The sequence below is a fragment of the Poecilia latipinna genome, unplaced genomic scaffold (assembly GCF_001443285.1).
Source record: "Poecilia latipinna isolate Pla-1442-1.1 unplaced genomic scaffold, P_latipinna-1.0 Scaffold207, whole genome shotgun sequence".
Taxonomy (NCBI): domain Eukaryota; kingdom Metazoa; phylum Chordata; class Actinopteri; order Cyprinodontiformes; family Poeciliidae; genus Poecilia; species Poecilia latipinna.
The window spans coordinates 296,066-308,136 of record NW_015112823.1 but is presented as its reverse complement, the minus strand read 5'-3'; the positions used below and the strand labels follow the sequence as shown (position 1 = coordinate 308,136).

At 37.3% G+C, this 12,071-nt stretch overlaps 1 protein-coding gene across 3 annotated transcripts in view; it reads left to right on the top strand.

Moving 5' to 3' along the window:
• Positions 1–12,071, top strand: part of galnt18b (UDP-N-acetyl-alpha-D-galactosamine:polypeptide N-acetylgalactosaminyltransferase 18b) — a 108,309-nt gene that overhangs the window by 48,396 nt on the left and 47,842 nt on the right. The window contains exons 2-3 of one of the 3 annotated variants that reach the window (XM_015031422.1): positions 3,293–3,488; positions 7,821–7,987. In XM_015031422.1, the coding sequence (XP_014886908.1) occupies positions 3,293–3,488; positions 7,821–7,987 (363 nt within the window). Of the gene's footprint in view, positions 1–3,292; positions 3,489–4,557; positions 4,966–7,373; positions 7,494–7,820; positions 7,988–12,071 lie in introns of those variants that run through there. The other 2 variants (XM_015031423.1, XM_015031424.1) reach the window with 2 other exon arrangements.

The following is a 12,071-nucleotide window of genomic DNA, read 5'->3' as shown; positions in this document are numbered from 1 at the left end:
GAAAATTCCCCCCCCCCAGCATGCTTTCTTTTTGAAATAGTCATTTTAGAAAGGAAATTTTTCCTTTTTTTTTTTTTTTTTTTTTTTTTTTTTTTAAATTTACTTAATAATTTATCAGGACTTGAGGATAGTCAGGTATAACATGAGGCGGACATGAAGCCAGCTGCAAAGGTGTGCAGGTGGATAGCGAAAGAGCAACAACTTGTAACTTTCCACAAGTACTCATGTATTTCAAATATTAAAAGTATAGTGCCAGATTTACTACAAGTTACTGTAGGAGCACACCAGCCTGAGTGCACACGGAGGAGTCCGTTACAGAAGGAATACACGAAGAAAAGTAAAAAGGGTAGCCTACTGATCACAATAGACAAGTGGTGCCACCATGTGGTGACACACAGTATCATAGCAGTGACTGTTACACATGCCGTGTACAACACTGAACAGTGAGATGGAAAACTGAACTTTCCCTACATGGTTTGGCAATTGTTTTCATGGGGAAAATGAAAATAATGACATAGAAACATTTAACTTTTTTTTTTCTTTACACATCTAACTTTAAAGTTTACACTGTTCATCTCAAACAAAATACTTTACGAAATGATCTTGAGTTAATGCGTGGTAAACAAATAACAAACATGTTCAATTTAACACTTGCTGCTAGTAGCATTTTGTGACCTTACAGTGTCTACTGTTGAATTAATATAATAAGTCCCCTGGCTGTCATCACACATGTAATACCATGAAATGAAACACTTTACCTAAAGTCTTTCCATGAATCTGCAAAAGAACTTTTAGTTCCCCGAGGGTTGCATAATTTACATATCATTAACCTTTACTTTGACATGGTGGATTCAGGGTATGCATACCCCAACTGTGATTCATCAATCAAACAGAGAGATCAGTGGGTAACGATAACTTTCATACTCCCTAATGCTGTTTTAGCCCAACAAATTAGCTCCAGTCTGTAGAGGCAGAAACTTCTGAAGGTGTCCTTTGGTATTGAGCACCAACATATTTGCATCAGAAACTTGAAGGCTTTGAAGTCCCCTGGTTTCATCAGATTATGTTTTTGGTCATTTGGAAGCCAAATTAATGCTTTGAACTGTTTGCAAAGTTCATAGAAGAATTCTCAAATATTGTTCTGAAGTGTGGTACTTTCCTCAAGTCACTCCGGTCAGGAAAGGTGTTGTTGTCTATGTAGGTGGTAGAGTCAAAAATAAAACATTCAGACAAATGATGAGCCCCAGTGTTTCCAGGCTGACTATTGTGAGCATCATGCTACCTCTGCTGGCTTACATTCTTCCCCAGAGGCTTTTTCAATTATTAATGACCTACCCATTCATGAGATTAAAAATGATATTAATCAGGGGTGGCATCACTTGTTTTTAGTGCATATGCTCTGATTGTAGGTAGGTGTCAGCGTGGACAACATTAGAGGCCTGCAACATCCTGTAAGGCATAATTGGATTGGATTACATTTGAACAAAGTCAGCATTAAGCGACAGATTAAGACAAACATGGGCGTTTCTATTTCAATGGACTTAGAGTTTAAACGAAGTTACTTGTATGGCTTTTTAATGTTATCTGCTGCCATTTTGGAGAAAATTCTTCTTGTTTTGCCTCTTAATGTAATCCTTTCACACCTGGCTCCTCTCTGTTGTTTAATTTTTTACTATGCTGACACAAAATGTAAGTCCTGCGTAAAAACAGTCTGCTCATAAATATTAACTACTCCCAATCTACTTAAAGTACAATCTGCTTCACACACTGCATACAAATACACGCAGACACACACACACTGAGGTAACCTTGTGTTTTACAGGCAGTCACAAAAAAAAAACTAAAGCCTATTTTTTTTCCCCGTGCTTTTGTCCTGTGTCATTATTCTTTCTTTTATTCTGCAGCTCTTTAAAATGGCTCTCAAGCCTCATTTACTACCCTAAGCTCTTAATTCATCCTTATCATGTTGCCAAAATAAACAGAAACCATCCTTATTCTTCCTCTGGTACATTTCACTGAAAACAGAAAACAAAGCTGTAAAATACTAGTAATAGTTGATATCCTGAATCTGTCAGTTTCAACATGAAACGCTAAAAAACCCCAATGAAATGTGTATTAATTTTGTTGTTATAGTGCCTGTATATCCTGCTTTTAATGAAATGTTTATGCATGATTCAGGAGTTACTTTTAATTAGATTTAATTTATGTATGATTTGGACATTTGAATTAAAACTCTGGAATTGTTATCCGTGACTCAGAAGTAGATCATCAGGAAATAGAACTCTTTTCCCAGAAATTAATGTAATTCCTCTTAGGGATGACCTCTTGGCAGTGGTAATGATATAAATAATTGAAAAATAATTGCTGCATGTTTTGTGGCATCTGTTTTGAGGCAGTCTATTAAAGACCTAAGACTCTTAGAATTAGATGTAAGTACCGTATTTATTCCCCAGATCTTACTCATTATTACTTTCTGCAGAAACACAAACTCATTCAATCAACCACATGAATGTGATAAATGGCAAAACTGCAACAAATTCAGTCTACTTGTAGGTATTATAAACAAAACATTGAAATTATGCAAACACACTTTTTACTCTCATTTCCAGCTTATTTTTGCTCAGATTTCATTCAAGTTATGTGTTGATTTTTTTAAAGCTGCCATCTAAGAGCAGGCATTCTTCTGGGGGTTTAGATCAGCGACCTAGAAGCTATACCGATCATTTAAGGGACGCCATCAGTGTTTTAAAATGTCTGGATATCCACAAATTTTTGGATCACGAATAGTGTTTGGCTTAGGAAACTGACAAATTTCTCTCCTTCTCATGAATGTTCGTTTTGATTCAGTCTATTTTTAGGTTTTATTTTAACAAAAAGACTTCCTACAAATCCTGTGAGGAGCAGAAATTAGTTAATACCACTCTAGTTATTTACTGAAGTGTTTTAGTGGAGATATTTTTAGAAGTTGGTTTCCTAAAGACATCTTCAGTACATTTAATCACAGCTGACAGTGAACAGATCCTTTGCTCAAGAAGATAAATAATTTTCCCCATCCTCATGGGCCTTCAGAGAAGATCACATTTCTGCTGAAGGACAAGCAGTCTACATATTTAAATAATACACCACCTTTCACCTGATGGCATAGATTACAGCTCAAGCAATAAAGCATTCATCACAGTTTTTATAAGCACTGTTATTTATTCAACCAGCTTAAAGGTCATTTTATGCTAAATCAACCTTGCCTTGTGACCCAGACAGATAGTCATGCTATTTATCTGCTTTTGCCTCCCAGAAACACCAGGGAAGGGAGAAGATGGGCTACCGGACACCTCATTCTCTGACTCATCCCTGTTCGCTCACTGGGGCCAGGAGCTCAGTCCGGACAACCGGAGGGTGGCTCTTAAGACGTTCCAGTACTACGGATATAACGCCTACCTCAGTGATCGTCTGTCCTTAAGCAGGCCAATTCCTGACCTCAGACCCGATGGGTAAAACTAACTTTCCTACGTAGTGCACAGATGCTACAATGTTTATTATGTTGCATTTTTCTTTATTACCAGCGATCCTATTGTACTCATCCTTTTTGCATATGCTGTTCATACTCATTAAATTTCCTCTGGATATTTAGCTATTGTAACAGTGCAAAAGAGAAATGGATTGTTAATCCTCCTATTATGTTCATTTCTGAGGTGCAGCAATAATGTTCCCGGGTCAATTTGACCCTGGGATTTAAAAAAAAAATAAAAAATGCAGTAGGATCAGAATTCAAAAATTTCCCCCAAAATATTTGTGTATTTGATCATTAAATCCATTACTAACGATTGCAATCAATATTTAGTGTGATGATGCTCTAAGATATAAAGGATGGATGAGGATAATTCACTCATTTTTCACAAAAATGCAACTATTTACATTTTTTAATATCCACTAGGAAAGCTTACACAGAAAAGTCAGTGATTTTACATGAAAATTATATTTTGTATCTTTTTGCTGCAAGTGTGCAGTCATTCACATGATGCTGTATGACTTGTCCAAGCTAACTACTCCCCCATTTGTTACCATAGTACTAAAGGTCCATACTTGCTTTCTGGACCTTTCAAGTACTGATTTCATCACTTTAGTGCAAAGTGCTCACGAGGGCAACATTTTTTCCATTTTTAGGGCAATGTGAAGAAATTGTCACAGGTTATGTTGGACCCCCAGTGAGAGACCATTTGCCATATCAATTGCAACTCTTGTTTATTGATACTTCTCTGCATCTCCTAAAGTTGGCTTTGCAAGGTAGATCTTGTAATCGTAGCTGGTCTATGCAACACATACTGTTTAGCTGTTTGAAAGGCATACAGTATATTGCCAGAATGAGGACCGCCACCCAAATATGTATGAAAATGCTTTTTATCCAGATTTTTCTACTTCTCCCTTAAAACATACCTTCTTTTTAGTATAGTCATTTCAAGAAATGTTTTTTGCATTGAATTGGGCAAGAGTAGCTCAAAAGTTGATGTCTTTAACACAAGTTACTGCCATACTAGTGGTACTGTCTATTATATTTTCTGTAGTTTTCTTGGAGGTCAAAACCACTGCATTTCACCATTTGACAGATATTTTGCTTGGAGTAACATGACTAATATTTTCATCATTTGTTTCGTAATCAGAATCATCAGACTTAGAGTTGACCTCAATGCTGATGGCTGCTCACGCTTCAGACACATCCTTCTTCACTGCCATGAGAGTGAAGATAAGTCCCAGCACCTCTAGGGCTGTCACCTTTTTAGTTCTGCTGGTTCTTTCTTGAAAGTATGAAAACTACTATATCATGCAGTGTGTAATGTTGAAGGACTAGCATGCAGAGAATATTTATGTGCTTACCCTTTCCTCTGCTGAGATTCCACGTAACATGGATCAAGTTTGCCCATGGGAACAGAAGCCTTCACAACACCTGCCTTCTTACAATTTACTAGTGAGGTAAAGAGAAAAGGGAAAAGGTGTGCATTTGTGTGTATGCGGTCCTCATTCTGGCAATATACTTATGACCCTTTGTATACATTAATTTGACTGCCAATTTTTGGGTCAAATTGACCCAAAAAGCATCTCTGTACTAAATAGATGTGTGGAGGAATGCAACTATGTAAAATAACTCATTTTAATGCTCATTATGGTTACAAATTGACCTAAAATATAACAGGAGGTTATAATAAGAAAAATAAAAAGCCATTGGAGCTTCTAGCTATAAAAGGATTAAAGTCCCTGGTGTTTCGTTTAGACCCTAGATCCTTTGGCGGAAATTAAGTATTTTTATTAAATAGACTCTGAAGAATTCCCTTATCCCTGAAGAACGTCCCTACAGTTGAAATTTGACTTTTGATTTATTCCTAGGCTTAAAGCATCACGTTTATACAAAGTAAAAACTGTTGATACCGCAACATGGTGACTGTGACCCAGTTTTTGCCACAACTCTTAGAGGAACAGGTTACATTATGTCCTCATATGGATGTTTACATGGCTCAAGGATCTTCAGGGCATTGTCGTCACTGTGCTGAACTCCCCACAGACCATTTATCTCCATTAATACTGTCTCTGTGCACATACAAAACTGTTGCAGGTGGAGACGTTAATCATACATAGTTTGCATCCTTGTTTCACATTTTAAGTGCCCCAGCCATAACACTGTGTGAATCCAACAGGGAGCAGAGGAGGAGATTCATGAACAGCAGTGTGACATTTAACACACTAGATGGTAATGAATTAGATATCCCAATTACACCACAATTCATTCTCTACATTTAAACGAAAATCTCATGCCAAGACATTGTTACAGGATTTAAACATACATACATTTTGCACAAATATTATGTATATATATTCCAATTAAAAATGAAAAAGTGTATTGATGGATGGATGGAAAACATAAAAAATATGAACACATCGTCATACATTTTTATAAGAGACCTGATTTCACTCGAGACCTCAGTATAAATATTTGTTTCTACCCATACAGATCCATTTATTTAACATAATTCTAATTTAGTTATATGAAAATAGCTTAAAGGAGTGAGGCATTATGCAAAATATATTTTTTGAGCTTTGAAATATAATAATGTTATTCCTTCATCACAAACATACCTGGAATGTTACCTTGACTCTTTCAGGCCTGTTTGAGAAATCCTTGACTCTCCTGTGGCAGCCATTCAGGGGCGTCTTTCACAAAACATTAACTCCTTCAATCTGCAGCCCAGCTTCCACAGAGCTCTTACATATTCCCTACTCAGCTCCACCAGACTAGCAGCAATAAGCAAACACCTGGTGGAACTGTGCATCAGCTGAACCATACGAAACACTTCTCAGTCCAACGCTACTAAAAATGGTTGTAAGCTGCATAATGGAGGACCATTGTTGTGATGACGTGCTGAAGGGGGAGTGGCAGAAGGAGCAGGAGCTTCTGAAAGAGACGGATTTCAATATGTCAAATTGCAATCATGTTTATAACAACTGAAGGTAACATAGATACTTAGAGTGACAGGGCTCTGGTATAATTGATATAACTTAGACAAAAAAAAAAAAAAAAAAAAGATAGGCCAATGCCAACATCAGATGGTGTTTATTGTACTCATGTTCAGGTAAGATAAGTTGGAGAAGCTGTGCTGCATATGAACTATATTCGTGGCCAGACATGAACATGGGGTTTCTGTAGATCGCTGGAATGGTTGACCTACATTGGACCTGAATCCAGCGTCATACAACGATTCAACATTAACATACAAGTCCAGCATGAATTTGGGTTTACAGAAGATAAATCAATTATTTACCAGGAGATCCAAGCACATAGAAATAACACAGTTCGTTGTTAGCAATAGCATAGACTAATTACTTAAAATAGCACAACTCACTACTCACCTGGCAGAAGCAAGTTCACAGCCATTTAATGCTTCTTTTGATCCTAAATATTTGACCCAACCTGAAACTAAATAATTGTATTCTCCAGGCTTCTGAAAACTTTCTTCTGGCTCGTCGTATGAACTCTGCAGTTCCACATGTATCTTGTTAGTTGTGTGGATCACTTTGACACCGGGTAAATCCTCAAGATTATACGAGAAGTCTTTTTTACCGAGATAATACGGATCATATCCTAAATATACACGTATTTTTTCGAGATGCCTCGTCTGTTTCAGGCTATTTAGGGCATTAGCAATCTGGTTGTGATCCATTTTGCTTTGTTTTGAACCGGAGAAATCCACTTCCGGACCTCCATCTGAATTTCGCGCCTCATCCGGGTCACGTGTCTGCAACCCAGCAATACTCAAGGCATACAGCGTCCTGATGACGCCATTACGCCATCACGTGACTCCCTCCCCTGGCGCGCATTAATCCGGAAATAGCTTTGCTTGAATATGGGAACCGGTAAAATGTTTGCCACTGAAAATTACAAGCCAGGACGGATATGACAACTGTGACAGGAGCACCGCGTGTACACCCACGATGAACCACGCCAAAAAGTAAGTTCTGTCGGGTGCGCACATTTGTGTGCGCGTAGTTGGATGTTGGCACGGACTTTACTGTGGGTCTACGTCCCAGCTCATGACACGCTCCTCTGTCACACATTTGCTATAAAATGATACTACATGCGTGGAAAATAAAAAATACTGCTTCCTACTAGCAAATTCTGTGTGTATAGAAAATAATAAATATAATTCCTTAACCAAACGAACCAGTTAGCTTTGATATAAATCATGATAATGTAATTTTATTTACAAAGAGGTTTCTTTTTATTTGTTGGAGTATCTGTGGCTTCATTTACCAGGACTTTTATCTGTCTTCCTTAGGTGCAGAAACTTCACTTATCCCCTGAACCTTCCTCAAGTGAGCATTGTGTTCATATTTGTGAATGAAGCCTTGTCAGTCATCCTGCGATCCATCCACTCTGCCATCAACAGGACACCCTCCCACCTTCTTAAAGAGATTATCCTAGTGGACGACAACAGCAATAACGGTAAAGAAAAAAATCTCACTCCACCAAACACCTCACAGCTGACAGCAAAGCCCCATCTTTAAAGTTATTTTTTAAAGCTTTAGCTGAGTTGAAAATGCAGGTGTGACAGGCACTTTGCAGCTTCGGCTTTATCAGCACGTGGAAGCAGTATGCACCAGTCTGTCATGGAGAAGATACTCTGAATTCTTCAGTACTTTTTTTTTTATACGCTGCTTTACGATAACAGCCTGTTTATACACAGTTACTCAACCTGCACACACTTCCAAAGCAACTGAGATAACATCTGATAAACAGCATACATATCAGTGGATTCACTGTTGTGTCAGTTTACACTGTGCACTCGGACTCAAAGCTTTTGAGTTTTGTGGGTTTTAGTGATAAGAAACCAATACACTCTACACAAAAATGTATTATAGTGGTTTGCCACACATTTTAAAGGACTAAAATACTTTAAAAAAAAAAGTAAAATTTAGGCAAGTCTAAGCTAAGAAAACAGTTTTGTTTTAAATACAATAAATCTTTAACAATACACTAAGAATTTCTCTCAGAACCACAATTTTTTATTAGATACGATAAAATATTGTTAATTTACTCTATTGTTAAAGTTGCCTTTCATAAAACGTTTTTAAAAAAGATAAACCACATAACATGTTACGCTTACACACCTTAATAGAACGTGAATCATAAACGTAGCTATGATTAGTGTTTGACAACAGGAACTCAGGTTATCTTGGGTTAGTTTTTACAGTATTAGAAAAAACATGAAGTTATGAGACTGTTGCTGATTTTTGTGATGATATCAATTACAACTATTCCACATTTTTCTTTTGTCTCCGTCCCATAGTTAAAATTTACAATTTTGCCTTTCAGCCTCTAAAACTATTCATATGGTGCAAATCAAAGATGTTTTGGAGCATCCAATCTGACAGATGTAATATTGGAATGTAGAGTGGAAATTGAAAGCACATTAGTTTTTTGATCTTGGTGATACTGATTATGCTCTGATGATTATGATTCAATATATTGTGCATGTCTGGCTTTGTCGCATGATTAGAAATGCATTGATCAATGTATCAGTGAGTGAAACAGTTCAGCTATTCCCTGAATGTGTTTGGTTAATAGTACCGTACATCAAAGGTTGGAAATTCTGATGAGGCTGGGTTTCTAATCCTTAAATGTGTCATAAATACTTTTTTTCAGCCTGCAAAACACATCAACAAACGGCACATGTTTTGATGTGACTCTTCATTTGACTTCAACAAGAATCAAAACATGTTCATGACCTGTTCTTTGATGCGTATATGACTATTCTTGTAATTCCCCATCTTCTGCTACTTTGAAAGAAACCTGCAACACATTTTTTATGGTCAATGTTTTTTTCTGTATTTTATTATTAAGTTAAAACAAGATGGAAACACATTAATTGGTATGTATTTTAGTGTGTGTTTGCTTGCTTTGATTTTAGCTAGCAATATTTGAACTAGGATCTACAATCAAGTCAGTGATTAACAAACATTTAGTGGCAAAGGTAAGGTTGTGTTTACTATACTTTTTTTTTGTATTTGGTGATTTTCTTTCTACCTTGCTTATGGGTTTTTTATGAGGATATTGGCTGGTTGTGCAGAGTAAGTCAACACTGAATTTCTTTCAGGTTTAGTCTGTCAATTTCTGATGTGGGTCTGCACCTTAGTCCTTCCCTCCTCACAATAATCCCTGATGCCAACAAAGACAAGCATGTGTCTCACATGTAATTGATGTCTCGCTCTGAAATCTCCCAGGAGATGAGCTGTTGAAGGATGACAGTGGTGTTATGATGACTGACACTAGTGAGCTCTCCACAGAAGTTTGGAAAAAACTTTATAAAGTTGAAGCACATAAAGAGCAACTTGCTGTCTCAAAGTTTAAACCAAAAAAAAGTTTGTGTTTGCACAGTTTTGATTGTGGCAACAAAATAATGCAGTGCTCTTTGCCAACTTTTCTCGAACTTCCTGTGACACTCTGTCAAAATACTGGCATGTTTTAGCACAAATGTCCATTAGACAATAAATCTGCTCTGAATCAGGTATGCAAAATCTTGTGAATGTATTGAGAGAACCCTTGAACTTTTGTCACTTTCCACCTAAAAACGTCACTTTATATTTGTGTTTTTTAGATAGTCCAACTCAAACTGTAAGAAAAAAGATTAATGGTAGTCAACTTTTTGTTTACCCAATAAAAATCTAAAATGCATTATGCCCTCTGTTTTGGTAGTTTGAACTAACAATTACAGCTCCAAATGTTTTGGATTTGTTTTTAATGAAATACCTTTGTATATAATATTTTTATATAAAAATAAATAACTGAAAAGTTTTGTGCAGGAGTACTTCCATTGACTCAATTGTCTCAAAGTGATAGCTTCTAGTTGAAAAACTTCTCAAGCAGCTGATGGTCCGAATGTCTCCCAAGAGATGACACTAGCCTCATATTCAAAGTCAAAATACATTTTGTCATCTAAAAATGAAGTTTTCTGGTGAAATCACTTGATATTAATCATTCATGTAAAATATCCAGAAGGGAGAATGCAAATTCAGGAACACCTTGGTAATTCAGAAATCAGCATTTGCATGTTTAGAGAAATCTATGATGTCCGTTGCTCCTCTGATGGTCTCCAGGCTCTTTTAATGTTAATTAGGGGGCCGTGTTCGCTGGGTTGAGCCGATGGATGAATAACACTAATTAGCTGCGGAGCCAGGAAATTTGCCCAGAGGCACGCAACAATCCAGCAAGGTGATGAGGTGTTTGCAATGAGCCTTGTCTTCATTTCTAAGCCTAATTCTTTCATCTGCATTCACTGCATGTCTTGTAAGGATTGTTGACTTAGAAACATAGTCATTGTATTCTGAGAATACGGGTTAGAGGTGTACCATGTATAGGGGAAAAAAATCAACCTGTAGTTATATATGAAAGGTGGAGCTGGTAGTTTGCTCTACAGGACTATATTATAACGGCAGAAAGCCAATATTAAAAATGGTAATGACTGAGTGCCAAAGTCATTTATAAGTTTTATGCATTTTAATTGGCTCTGCTGCTTTCAACAAGGAATTAGATTATCAACGTGGGAAAAACTGTTTGCCAAAGTCAATCGACCAAAATGTGGCATGTCCTGGAGGCTCCTGAAACTGAATTTAAATCAATTTTGTTAATTTAACACTCTGGAATAAGTATGGTCGTGCTCCCTCGGGCTATTATTGACCAGAAAGTGTAAGATATCTATTAAAAAATGTAAATGTGAAAACCGAAAGTTTCCGGCACAGACAGATTACCACATCACGAGCAATGAACATTCATATTTCATTACACAACCGCGAGCTGGAGAGTTGTCGTCTTCAGCTTCTTCAGAGTCCCAAGTGACACTGCGACATTTTGCTGATGGCATTTCACTCTGTTTGAGCACTCTGTCACACTGCGTCCGATAGGCCTGGTCCTATCATTTCAACCAAGACTGAGCTCTAAATGTCGTCAGGCTGTTGACCCCTGACTCTGCTGAGATTCTTGAAGGGGTCCACACCTAACCTCTCAGCCACCTGCTTGTTCACATTAGTCACCTGGCGTTGTCACAGTTCAACTCCAGAAGACATTAGCATGCGGGAGAACATACATAGCCATCAAGGGAGAAAATGGCAAATTGACCCAGCTGATTCTTTTGTAATTGGATAGTGTCCCAAGCTGTGACTTGAAAACTCTCGACTGGTGAACTCCTGGTCAGATTTGGAAGAAAACTGAAGAAGGGGGGCTCTCCTATTAAACGATCTGTACAGAAGATGATGATTCTATCTTTAAAGTTACATGTAAAGGATTCAGAGAAAAATATAAAAAATGTCTGCAGAATCTGTATCAACCAAGAGCAACCTGAGCTTGTTACATTTATTACCAAGTTGTCTTTCATGTGGTCAACTACCGTATTTTTCAGACTATAAACCGCGACAAATTCCCCACACTTTGAACCATGCAGCTTGTAACCCGGTGCTGCTTTTCTGTGTGTTTTTCTTCAACCACCAGGGGGCTCTTTAGCAGGAAGTGAATCATTGGAAGTTAAAATTGGAAA